The sequence below is a fragment of the Chenopodium quinoa genome, unplaced genomic scaffold (genome assembly GCF_001683475.1).
Source record: "Chenopodium quinoa cultivar QQ74 unplaced genomic scaffold, ASM168347v1, whole genome shotgun sequence".
Taxonomy (NCBI): domain Eukaryota; kingdom Viridiplantae; phylum Streptophyta; class Magnoliopsida; order Caryophyllales; family Amaranthaceae; genus Chenopodium; species Chenopodium quinoa.
The window spans coordinates 1611355-1624603 of NW_018744080.1; the positions used below are offsets into that span (position 1 = coordinate 1611355).

A 13249-nucleotide genomic window follows, 5' to 3' on the forward strand; every position below is an offset into this window, starting at 1 on the left:
TTTTCTTTTTTTTTAGGGTGGGCTTTAAGTAAAAATGGGCCCCATAAAATTGGGGGCCCTGTGCAGTTGGTCTGTTTGCACAGGGAAAGGGCCGGCCCTAGTATTAATAAACCCGAAACAAAGTTGTTCTAAGCTTATTATGTAGTAGTAATGGAGGTTGAGATGAACGAGAGAAAATAGAAAACCAACGAGTTTCGACGAATGAGAGAAAGCTCACTAGTTCCTTTAATGGTGAAGAACAGAGAACTCATGATCTTCTTGGAGGAGAGAGAAAATAGAAAACCAGCCTAGGAGAGAGAATTTGGGAAATTAGGCATAAGAGAGAGTTGAAGGAAATACAGAGTTTAGAAGAGAGAGAGAAGACAGTAAAATATTACATTTGTAAGATTCAGTTTTAGGAAAGAATAATTGAGCCACACATTAATGTTAGTGTAAATCGGCCTTAAATGAACATTTGTGATAATACTCTCCCTCCTCTTATTCTTCCAGTACTTTGACTTTTTACAATTTTTTTGTCCTTTCAACTACCACTACCTCCCTATTTTATTACTTTCTCCAATATTTTGTAAAACTCCACGCATAAAAAATGAAGTATTTAAAAACGGAGAAAGTATAAATAAGAACTACATTATGGGACGGAGGAAGTACCAGATACCCCGGTAGACAATAGCCGAACTTTTCGACATGAATAATGATGACATTTCCAGACAATTGCAGCGGGCAAACACTATTTCCCACTGCATTTCTTTTCCCATATTCCTCCGCTCACTTTCCCTTTATTTTTTCTTCCCTGCAACTTTTCTCTCTCTTCCCTATCTCTTCAATTCTGCAACTCTAGGTTAAACTCAATTAAGGTTATCAAATCTTCCCTAAAACAATGCATTGGGACTTAATCTTATGGCTAATTGCCTTAGCCTCCAACATCGCCCTCCTCATTCTCCTAATTTACCAGGTTTTTAATTTCAATCTTTCCAAACCCTATTTCTCTAATTTTTATATGTTCTTCCCCAATTTTACAAGATTATATATTAACATTTTGATTGTTATGATTGTTGCAGTTGATTTGTTTGTCGGATTTGGAGGCTGATTATATGAATCCATATGAGACGGCGTCGAATATCAATTCTTTGGTTTTACCAGAGTTTGGATTGCAGGCAGCTTTTTCTGCTCTTTTTCTTGTTACTGGCCATTTCTTGATGTTTTTTGTCACACTTCCTGTTGTCATTTATCATGCTAGATTGTAAGTAGTTTCTGAATTGATTAACTTATTACTAATTTCTGGTTTTGATTTATTACTTTGTGAATGATATGATATGCTCTGTATGTGTAATATTGGTAGTCTAGTGATATTGATAATGATGGGAGATTGAATCCTACAGGACTACAGGAGGTTGGGGGCGAGGGGTGGAATCGTCGAATGGGGTTTGTGAGAGCAGAATTAGTGTGTTTAGAATACTGTATATGGGTATTGGGTAGTACATAATTGCAGAATAATTGATAATTGCTAAGGAATTGATGAGGCGGGTTTTACCGTCTATGTGTAAAGTGAGGCTTGAGTTAAATTAGAGTTGAGTTGTGTGAGGTTTTGAGTAAGCTACTACATGGGATATTTAATTATGTGTATTCATCAAATTGAACACTGTACAAGTATATATTTTTACTACTATGTCACATTATGGATCCATGATTGACCTTTGCTTCTGATGGAGGTTTTTTGGTGGGTGGGCAAGGTTGTTTCAGATATATGCCGCATAATCATGTGGTACTGCCTAAAACTATTAAATAGATGGAATGTATTTATGATGGAATTTCTTTTAAATTCAAATATGGTCTTTTAGAGCTGATATAAGAGTTAGTGGTCGATATGATTGAATATTGAGTTCGTAGTTTATTTTTATGAAGATGAATTCACGGGGTGTTTGGCATAAACATTGTAGATGAAATGGAAAGGGTTCAAATAAGTAAGGGAAAGAGTAATGATAAATGTTACCTTTACTATATGTGGTATCCTAGTGGAATGGAAACAATTTGAGGAGAATGTGATTGAGTAAGGAAACACATTTTATTTCCACTAGTTTGTCAAGGGTAACATATTCGGGGATTTTGTTACTCTCCAGAAACGGTATTTGTTACATTTAACCCATACCAAACAACTAGAAATGAAAACACTTAATTGAATCCGTTTCCTACATCTAAAATTACTATACCAAACGCCCCCTCAGTGTTTTGTTTTTTGTTTTAGACAGATGAGAGAATGAATGAGGATGGATTGATTGATTAAGCAAGCTTGCACAATGAAATCCAGTGTTTCAGACAAGATTTAGCCTGGTGCTAGCTTTACTCCAAATTTCTGACAAGCTGCTTGCTTCTTGCTGTGATGTATTGATCAGCTTCAGTAGCAATATTTGAACTTTCAAAATCAGACATGGTTGTAGGAAAAAGACTTGTGAAATCTCATAAGTCCCATAGGTCCTTCTACATTCTTGGGTAAATTTGATGAAAGGATTTGGTTCTCTTTAATTGTTTGTCTTAGAACTATCATAAGCAATTTGAGAAGAGTCTTCATCTAACCCCCCCCCCCACCTCTGGCGCCTAAATTTCTTCTGACATTTGAAGTGCCAAAGAAAGTGAGAACAGCGAAAGCTTATCTTTGAATGAAAATGTTGTGTAAGTTAAACAACAGTGGTAAATTGTACCTTTTAGAGACCAATTACGCCTATCTAGTTTATGTTGTAAAAGTGGTTATAATGGTTGAAATTCATCTGTAGATTGAGAGCTGGGCAATTCTATGTGGCATAAATTTTTGGCAATTCTATGTGCCTATTTTTGTGCAGTGGGCAGGAAATTTTGGACCTGCATTTCTTTCAAGAGTTTCAACTATACATGTACTAAAAAGGTATCTTACAAGTTTTAAATATTCTGATTTGTCAGAACCTTCTCCGTTAATGATCGACTTATTTGTCAATCATACCATTTCTAGGAATATGAATCGGCAAAGCACTTGCCACTAGTCCCCCTGGTGACAAGACCTTGAGATTAGTTACATGTGGTTCAGCATTGACAAAGACTTCATAGATTATTTCTGTCTTAGAAATTTCATACGAGAAAAAGTTGCGGTCTCTTAAAACTTAGAAGCAGCCAACTCCAAAAGCTTAATATGAATCCTATTTAGCAAGAAATTTGTATAGCATATATTCATTTCATCATGATATTGATGCGGAACAAATTCGTGAGCACTGGGCAAATAATAATTGCACACATGAAACTTATGGATGAACACTTCTAGGGTTTGTGTTGCTTTGTTGATTTTTATTCAAGAACAGGACCAGGATCAGGTGTCTGTGTAGAGTTCTATTCAGACATGCCTATTTCTGTTGATTTTTATCAAAGTCTTGTAGGACCTCATCCTCCTGGAGAATGTTTCTGCGTCATGTGCATATATTTGGGAAGCACTTGTGTGTCAGTTCACTTGAGAAAAGTACCTTTCAGTTAAAAAAGGAAAGTATATCAGGATTAAAGTGAACTAGTGAAGCATGTCTTTCAAAAAAAAAAAAAAAAAAAGAAAAAGTAAAGCATGTTTTACTCTAGCTTAGCTATAGCTGTAGCCATTAGATAAACACCGGTGTGCCACTTTGTCTCTGAGGCACATTTATTTATTTTTTTGAATTTTTTTTTCTAGGAACAATTGTGTTCAATTTGTATAAAATGGTAGTGAAGCCTATTTACAAATTTTGATGAAGATTAATAATTAGATTGAGCTCCTATTTACCTGTACAATTTATACAGTGCCTTAAGTTTCTCTAGAACTTAGTGACCATCTAAATCTTACTCATAGGCTCCTAATATAAGATCATGTGATTCAGATACAAAAGTTGCAAATTTTGAGATGAGAGAGCTGATGTTATAAAGAGTGAGTGAAATTAGTAGAAAGTTGTGTAGGACGAGCTTAATTCAGTGATGGCCTGAATGACTGGTAATAGTCAAGGATTGAGCTATGCAGGTATGATTGGGAGAATCAAGTGTCGATGCTTGATAATGCAGAAATCTATTGTTTCACATCTTGATAAAGGGCATTTTCTAATGATAAGTACGGGCTAATTTTTTATTGGTAGTAGTCTATGTAGAGCAATGGCTAGGGTGGGTTGGCTGTAAGTTGATAGATTTTCTATTGGTTTTACAATCAATATCTTCCTTATGTCAAAGATTGTTACGATATGTTAGATATTTGTTATTACAACTCCTTTTCCAGAGTTCTTTAATCTTCCTTTGCCCTGTTAGGCTGAGCTGGGGATTGGCATCAGTTTTTGATTTTAGTGTTGTTAGTTGTTACAGTTTCAAGTAGCCACTGATTGCCTGAAGTCAGTGGACTGATTACTTTAGTATTCAAATCGAAAGTAGGAAAATCTTCTTATGCTTTTTTGTGAATTTCTGCTATTATTGGCTTACTGATTTGATTCATGGATAGATTGTTACAGCTACATTATTAAATCTGTTTATGAATATTGATGAGTGATGAGGAATAGAAATGAAATGTTTGTTTTTTTAGTTCTTGTTGTGTATGGCTTTTTATGTTAGCTGTCAAAAACAAGTATATAATCAGTGTTTTCAGAATAGGTTTTGTTGTTGCACTTAACCATTATGAGTGGTATTTTACTTTTCTTCAAACTTGTAATTTTGGCTAACCCCCACGTTTTCTGTCTGATTATTTTATTTTTTTAGTCTTTTCTGATCTCTATATTGACCATCCAGCATTGTCTTTGTTCCACTCTTGAGTTGCAAATGATTTTTACTCAATCGATCTATTAAGAGATCTAAGGGAGTATTTAGTATGGAGTTTCCGCTTATTGCCCTTGCTTCTTTTTATTTGGTTATTTCTGGATGAAGATCATCTAGTTCATACGCTTACTATTATTTATTTTGCCAGAAGTTTCCACTGCATCAACTTGAGCATTTTAAAATATTTGTAATCATTTGTTCACCATATAGAACCGAATACTTAGTTGAGGAATAATTGTACAATTAAGTTGCAAAAGATTTTTATACGTCCTTTTTCTCTATGCAACATTTTAAAAAAAGAAGAAAAAAAAAGAGGTTTATCCAAGATGAGATACTATGGTGTTTGTTGTTGGTTTGTGAAAAATTGGAGCGATGGTGACAAAAGTAAGAATCTCGGGAGTCTAGGCTATGTCAGAATAACTAAGCACAAAGAGGCCATACTAGTATAGGGAAGGGGTTAAGCGACGATTTCTTGGCTTAAAATGGTAAGGTGTTACTCCCTTCGTATTTATTTAAGTGAAACGTTTCACCTGGGCATGTATGCCAATGTAAGACTTTGACCAATATTATTTTTAATTATCAATAAGTAAAAGTTATAACAACTGAATATTAATAAATTATTTTTCGAGACGATTCCTACAAGTATTCACAAAACTATATTTTTTCTTATTTTACTAACATTTTTTAAAGTGGATAAGGGGAATAATGCTAAAAGTCAAAATGATTCACTTAAAAAAATACAGAGAGAGTACCTATTGGGAATATTTTAAGTATATCAATTCGATATTACTAAGATATGGGAATGCCAATCATGATGTAACAAAATTTTGTTTTGCGTAGCTCAAATGGAGAGCAGTGCCGAGTTGGTTGTTGTGCAAGGACTGCAAGCGTATTGTGTTTTTAAGGTTGAAAAGATAAACTTCAGGACGTTACTGTTCAGGTCAAAATAATATGCTTTTAGAATCAATCATATTAAAATTTTGATTGTAGCATAGATCTGTATGTTTAGATGGATGTTTGGGAACATCTTTGAGAGATAGATATGTATGTTGACCTGAGGATGCATCTGTAAGGAAGGTGGGAGGTTGGGGTAATGTAGATTTCAATAGGAGTCGAAAGAGGCCACATATGTCTTAGATAGAGGGAGTATAGAAATGACATTAAAAATGTGGATTTGAAAAAGCTGTCTTCTAAGCTCATCTGAATCTGTGATTCTGTAGGCCTGGTATGAAGATCGTAGGACTTGCTCCCTTTCAATTAAATTTTTAAAAATGAACTGCAGAAAGGTTGCAACAGAAAATTTGAAACTACTCTCAGCTTGTGGTATGCAAGTGTCACAATATGTTAGCTCACTTGTCCTTTACTCATATGCAGGTTTACTAGGGGAGAGCATCTTGTAGATGTGACAGAGATTTTCAGAGCACTTAGTGTTGAGAAGAAACATCGGTTTCTAAAGCTTTGCGTTTACCTATTATTTTTCTTCTTGGTCATTTTCAGGTAATTGATTTTTATTTAAATGTGTGTGTGTGTGTGTGTGTGAGAGAGAGTGTGTGTTTGTGTAATATCTATTTTTAGCAGCTTTAGATCAATTCTGAATGCCTTTTCTTGCTACTTGGTCATAGATTTCCGGCAGGCTCCTTTTCGAGTTTACCAGTATTCTCATCTGAGCATGGAGACTTAGATATCCGTTCCTCTTTTCTTGAATTCTAGATATGAGCTGTTTAACATTAGCCAATTTAGAGCATTGTAATTCTATTGTTTGTCCCATCCTGAGGATCTTTTTCAATCTCCCCTCTGGGTCTGTTAGGAACTATAAGGCTTTTTTTTTTTTTTTTTTGTTTGGTCTATTGCAAACAATGGATGACAAATATATTAGAACACAATCTTTTTTATGACCGACTTCTGAAGATGATAATAATGTCAAACTCTGCCTAGTTATTTTATCATGAGCTGAAGTGTGAAAATCAGTAAAGTGCTAAAGAACCTCTCTGGTTCAAGCTATATTAAGAAAGTGGATCAGTTGCATTGTTGATTAATGCATCTCTTTTTGTTCTTTATGTGCCTCTGCCATTATCCTATGAATGTACTATGATTTACTGTCTGTTCACTTCACACCATATCAGGGAAGGTTGTATGGTGCAGCAACACGGATAGTTGTAAATGTTTTGTTGGAAATTGCCCTTAGCTTTTTTTTTTTTTTTTTTTTTTTTTAACTCTCAAAAGTGATTCTGTGATTTTAGTGTGCATGGGGTTTGGAGGTATACATTTTGTGTTAATGATCAGTTGATCACCCTGTCGCTATCAGTGATGAATTATAATTATGCAGGCTTGTGATAGCTATATATAATTCTTTAGCGGATGAAGATGAAGCATTACATGGATTTTGGGTGTTCTAGATCACCAAGGTTTAATCTCCTATTAACTGTTTTCCCTTGTAAGTGCTGTTTATCTTTGGATATTTGTCAACATGAATAATCAACTTCCATTACAGACATACATGTAAAGAAAAGAAAGTGACTTAAAGTGCATTTTCTTAAACAGTTTTGACCTTGGGCTGTAAACCATCAATTTTGAGCTCCATCATCCTCAGTAAGTGAAGGGACTAGTGAAGGAGGAGCGTGTCATTGATCATGGCCACTGAAACTGTCTAAGTGATGATGCCTTTACATGTCATGTTGCAAAGATGATTTCACTATCTGTGGAGTTGGAATCTAGCATCAAAGTTGCTTATGTTGTCTAAGATGCCCTTTTTAGTTTGGGTATAAAGGTTGTACGAGAAAGGCTGTCATTAGGTTGTTCCAGTAATCGTGTTTGTCAATGCGACACGTTTTTATCCTTGTTGATTTGATAGTTATAGCCTTTAGTTGTGAGGTAGGATGAACGATGTTGAAACCGAACTAGAGCATAAAGTTGGGGCTCGAAAGCCGAAAGATTTCATAGAAGATGTATATTGTGGACCAAAAGGGGCTTCTTTGTTATCCAAAACCTTTTTTTTAGGGGCTGACATTAGAATCTAAGGTTCTAAGTGAAGTGAGGTAGGCAATGGGGGGAAGAATAGATGTGACATTCTTGTGCAACTCCCATGTGCTGCTGTGTCCAGTTTATCATAAGTTGATGATTTTTAATTCTATTTTTGGCTGTCATAATTTGATGATTGATATCATGATTCTGGTTTCCCCATCCACAAATTAAATTAATAAATGGAAAAAAAAAAATATCAGTAATATTATACTATAAGAATTATTATTATTATTTTTTAAAAAAATTTTTGTTAAGGCATGGGCTAAAATGTTTTTGTATTAATGTATACTGATAAATCTGTGCTCAACAATGCTGAAGTCATTTATGTTGTGTAACAACTCTCTTTTTTTTTTCCTTAAAAATCTTGCCATTATTATACTGTCTAAAATTCACTGTTTAGTTTAAACTGGCAGAGACAAAAGCTATGCTAGTTAAACCATCACTGTCAAGGAAGTGAGATTATTAAACTTTTACTGATTGTCCCGTACTCGCTTTGCCTTGATTATTGCCAACTTCAGTAATAGTGACCTAATTCCTTTGCGCATGGCTGCTAAAATGCTAAATACGACCCTCCTCTTCCCAACTAATGTTCCTCGAAGGCTCGAATGAGCACCTAGTGGATAAGGGTTGAGTCTATCATTTGGGATCGAATTAGAGAATTTCTGTATTGGTCTAGAGGTGTGCAAGGCAACGGACATAAATTGTACTAAGAATACTTAAAACTGTGGCGTACATAGAATTATAAAGCTAAATGTCAATTCCGGCCAGTTGTTGGACTCGTTACGCTATAACGCTAGCTGCGAGTTAGATCGGGAAGTGGGCTAGAGGAACAAGATCACCTTAGCATCTTCATATCCATAAACCAGCAGGGCGTGTGTTGTCAACTTTACTCCCTTGAGACTATTCATTCTCATACTTGACAGTTGATAATGACTTAAACAGCACATTTATATCGACCCACTTACCATCACTACTGTCGGGTCACCCGACAAGACCCTTGGCCCTGGACCCAGGCCCATAGTTATCACCTGTTTAATTTCCTTGTGTTTTTCTTAAATTTAATAATTATAATTTTTTTTTTACATTTTTGTAACATTGCTTTCTGGGCCACCCATTCAGTAATGGGCCATGTTATAAATGGCTCAATCTTTTTAAATATCTACCACTCGAAAAGGCAATGGTGGATCCTAAATTCTGACCCGACCATTTCACAACATGTTGGGTCGCTTTCGGGCCCATTGTAGACTGTCACTGTTCCTTTGTTTCCTATGTCCAAATGTGGAGCCCAAAACATATGAGTTGGACTTAACGGTTAAGGGGTCCAATCTTGTACTATTTGTTGGGCCCACAATCCACTTTGGGAGGACAATTTCTGATCGTTGATTTTGTGATTGTTAGAACTTAATGATGGGAGTTTACTAGTACTATACTTGTATTTTCTAAGGAGTTAGCTAACATGTCATTATATCAAGTGTTGGTAGCTTGAGTTATAGCCTTTGCTTCAATTTGAGTAAAGTGAAAACATTGCTTTGTTTGCCTTCATACTTTAGGGTTGTTTTTTAATTTACTAAATTTTGCCAAAGGACAAGAACTACCTATTACAAATTCAATGGACTCTTTTTTCGTGTGTATTCTCGATTTGTACTAGTAGTTGTTCTTTCTTGCTTGGGGTCTTCCATGAAAGTAGACATAAAATACATTTTGCGTTATACCATTGGGAATTCTCGAATGATATTTCGAAATGCATGCGTAAAATGTTAAGAGCAACTTCGGCGGACAATATTTCGCGCATTTCTTAAGGCTCTGACTCTACCATGTCTTGAGATTAGACTTTAGATTTTTTTTTTTTTTTTTTTTTTTTTTTAACACTTAAAATATTTGGGTCTTGTTTAAAGTTTGAATTAAGTCCTAGAAAACAAGATTCCATTGCAAGGATGGAAATACTTCGTATGGACAAAATTATATGATTCTTATCAAGATCATTGACGTATAGCTTTGAAAAGGTTTTTTAGTTGAATTTGAGAGTTTAGGTTTAGAATTGATTAAGGAATGTTAGTGTAGAAAAAAAAAAAAAAAAAAAAACTTTGAAGATAGATACGAATGAAGAAAAATTAGTAAAAAAAGCTAATGTGTCATATAAATGAAGTCTTAAAACAAGGTCGCAATATATTATATTCATGAGTCAGAATTACGAGTCATGAAATGGAGCCCATAAAAAAGTTGCAATTATGATTTATATATTGACCCCACTATGATTATACGAAGTATTATTTTTAGGTCAAGCCATGATCAAAACATGGTTTTAATTATCATATAATATAAATTATATGTGTGATTGTGTGATATTAAAAAAAAAAAAAAAAAAAAACGTGTTAAATCTAACTGATAGGGTATAAAACATATTCCTGCACCTCAACCATTAGTTTAAGCTTTTGGTTGAGTTGGTCCTCTAATATGATATCAGAGCCAGCGTGTCACAAAGGTCACGACGGGTTCGAATCTCATTCGCCCCTCCTTTATCCCAGGAATATGTTTTATACTCTATCACTAACTTAAAGTATTAAAATGTTTTTAATGAGAGATAATGATTTATACTTGTATAAGGAATACACCCTTTTCCAATATAAAAATGAATATGTTATGAAAAATTCATTTTAACAATTTCAACTTTGCTTAATTTACTTTGAATAAACTTCACTTTTGCTTATTCTGCAATAATCCTTACTTTCACCCGCGTTTTCTTCTAACAATCCTGAAAACCGGTGATATGTTGAAAATGTTATTTAAATATAATACTAATATGCCACGTTACTCATGTTTATTGTTAAAAAAAAAAAAAAAAAAAAAAAACGAAAATACTCAACCCTTGCCACTCGAAAAACATCCCCTTTCCCAGCCCCATTCCCTCCTCCCAAGCCCCACCGAAAACCACCCCTCCCTTCTCTGCCTCCATAATCAGGCTACCCCTAAATTTGGGCACCCTCCGCCTCCTCGTTTTTTTTTTCTCTCCTTCCCCACCCATGAATTTGGTGTGACCATTAAAACACCTGTGCGCAATAGGCTGGGTTGGTTTTTAAAGGGGCGGCAGAAGGTTTCAAATAGGGGAGGGTAGTTTTTGAGGGGGCAAAGGGATAGGGTTGAGTTTCAAAGGTGGGGGGTTTTACGGTGGTTTTGAGGTGGAGTATTTGAGTTATGGGTGGTTTTGGGGGTGGGAGTGGTTTTAGGGCAAGGGTTTGGGGATAAGGGGTGGGGTTGAGGAAAGAGGTTTGTTTCTAGTTAGGTGTTTCGAGAAAGGGTGTGGCAGGTGTAAGGGGTGGCTGATGGGGCTGACGCATGAGGAGAGGGTGGGGAAGGTGTAGGGGTGGCTTATGGGGCTGACGCATGGGGAAAGGGTGGTTGTTAGGGTTTGGTAGGATGGTGCATAGTTTTTCTTTTTTTAATTTATTTTTTTGCTTTTTTTTTATTATTTTGGATGGTTCAAATGTTGACATCTGTCAATTTGGAAACACTGGTGAAAGTTGAGATATTTGCAAATTATCAAAAGTAGTGATTATTCAAAGTAATTGGGTAAATTTGAAATTATTAAAATGATTTTTTTTTCCTAACAACAACAACAACAACAATAATGAAAATTTGTCAAATATAAAACAACCTTTATGCGGTTGTTTTTAAACAACACAACTTTTTATTATTACTGAATATTTCAATAATTATAGGTCTAAATTTAAAACAAATAAAAGCCGCACTCAAAACACACTACTATAAGTATATAATTAGGCCTTGGTTGGTTGAACTTCAATAATAGAGGAAATATAAATTCATGGGAAATGTGTTAAAGAGTAGTTTGGTTCCCGTAAAAAAAAAAAAAAAAAAAAAAAAAAAAAAAAAAAAAAAGTAGTTGTTTGGTTAGCCATCCTAACTATTGGCTATTTACTTTTAATAATCCCAACTAAGGTTTATTATCTAATAATCCTAAGTATTGGGTAGGTTTGCCTAGAGCAGTCCCATTAGGTCATTACCAAGTTAATGGCTTGTTGTAATAGCTAGTCAGCACATGGTTGGTAAAAAAAAAAAATAATAATAAAATAAAAAATAAAAAACCTAACAACCACCACCCCTTCACCGTGAAACCTAAGGCAAAACCCTTAGTCACTGGGAAACGGCCGGTCGCCTCTCCTAACCCCCAAAACCATCAGCCACACTCCACCCCAAGCCACCACCTAAACACCACACTTCTGTCATTTTCCAGCGACAAAGAGATAAAATCAACCTCCAAGATTTTCTTAAGAGTAGATTCAATGGAGAGAGAACGAGATTTAATGTTTGAGATGGGTGTAATACTACTGATGTTGTTGGGTTTCAGAGAGTAAAAGTTGTGGGTTGTGAAGGTGGAAGGGTTGGGAGGAGAGAGAGAGAGAGAGAGAGAGAGAGAGTTAGGTGAGATTGAAGGTGGTAATCGGAAAACCAAAAAAAGCATACCACTACCTCCCTTGTCACGCCCAACCCTAAAAAGCTACCAATTACTAGCCACACTTAACCCCAAGCAACCCAGCAACTTGCAGCTCCAAGTGGAGAACACACTATAGCAAGTTGTAGCTTCGATCCAACTAAATCACGCAACTCGCAGCTCCAACCAATTTAAGCATTGCTGCATAAATGGCCGATGATTTTGGGGGTTAGGAAGGCCGATCAGCCTTTTGCGTGGGTTAAGGGAGGTCTTCGCCCGGTTCCCCGGTGGCCTAGGTTTGGGCCCTAGGGTTTTAAACTTCCCACATGTATTTTGGGTGAAATTACATTATTATTCTCAAAATTTTGGAAAATTAGTTCAAGTTATAATAAGGAAAAATTGAAAAGAATAATCCCACATTTGACACTTCTTCTCAAAACAATCCCACCTTGAATAATCTGGGAATAATCCCACCTTTGCCCCCCTTCTGCTCAAAACAATCCCTTGACCGGTTTATATCTTTGGTAACCTGTTAAAGAAGGTGATTTGCCACGTGTCACCTTGTTATTGGTCTTTTTTTTTTTAAATAATAAAAAATTAAACAAACAAAAAAAAAAATTAGCACCCACCTTCCCCTTCCTATTCACCTTCCCTCTTCCCGATCCCCCACCCGAACAGAGCCCACCCACCGTCACACCTATGCCGGAGCAGCCCCACTTACAACAGCAATAACTCCTCCTTCCAAAACGTGACATTCTTTCATAGCTTCAAGCCTTCAAGTAATTTAATCCCATCACTGCACAAACTCATCACCATTTATATCTCTTTTTTTATTTTAGTTCTGACTCAATTTCCCCCCCAATTCCTCTTTCCAATTTTAAAACAAAGAGGTAGAAAAATCAGTGGAAAAACCGGAGTAAACTACACCGCCCCACCTCCCATCCCACTTCCCACCCCCTTTGACAAACAGCAGCCCTCTATCCGCTGCCGATGAACAACAAACCT

General features: G+C 35.7%; 1 protein-coding gene across 2 annotated transcripts; it reads left to right on the forward strand.

Moving 5' to 3' along the window:
* The first annotated feature begins 650 nt into the window (after positions 1-650).
* On the forward strand, positions 651-7906 carry LOC110691433 (protein cornichon homolog 1-like). Of its 2 annotated transcripts, XM_021868360.1 has the most exons (5): positions 658-952; positions 1059-1240; positions 6151-6273; positions 7103-7210; positions 7318-7906. In XM_021868360.1, the coding sequence occupies exons 1-4, from the start codon at positions 878-880 to the stop codon at positions 7170-7172; spliced, it is 450 nt and encodes a 149-aa protein (XP_021724052.1). In that variant the 5' UTR covers positions 658-877; the 3' UTR covers positions 7173-7210; positions 7318-7906. The 2 variants fall into 2 exon arrangements, with proteins under 2 accessions (XP_021724051.1, XP_021724052.1); XM_021868359.1 differs by lacking the exons at positions 7103-7210; positions 7318-7906 and adding an exon at positions 6399-7063 and having other exon boundaries at positions 651-952.
* The last annotated feature ends 5343 nt before the right edge of the window (positions 7907-13249 follow it).

Bases quoted from the DNA above. Each gene is read 5' to 3' on its own strand.
- LOC110691433 (XM_021868359.1), top strand. From the start codon at position 878: ATGCATTGGGACTTAATCTTATGGCTAATTGCCTTAGCCTCCAACATC. The intron at 1,241-6,150 runs GTAAGTAGTTTC...ACTCATATGCAG, and splicing joins GTCATTTATCATGCTAGATT to GTTTACTAGGGGAGAGCATC. The intron at 6,274-6,398 runs GTAATTGATTTT...ACTTGGTCATAG, and splicing joins TTCTTCTTGGTCATTTTCAG to ATTTCCGGCAGGCTCCTTTT.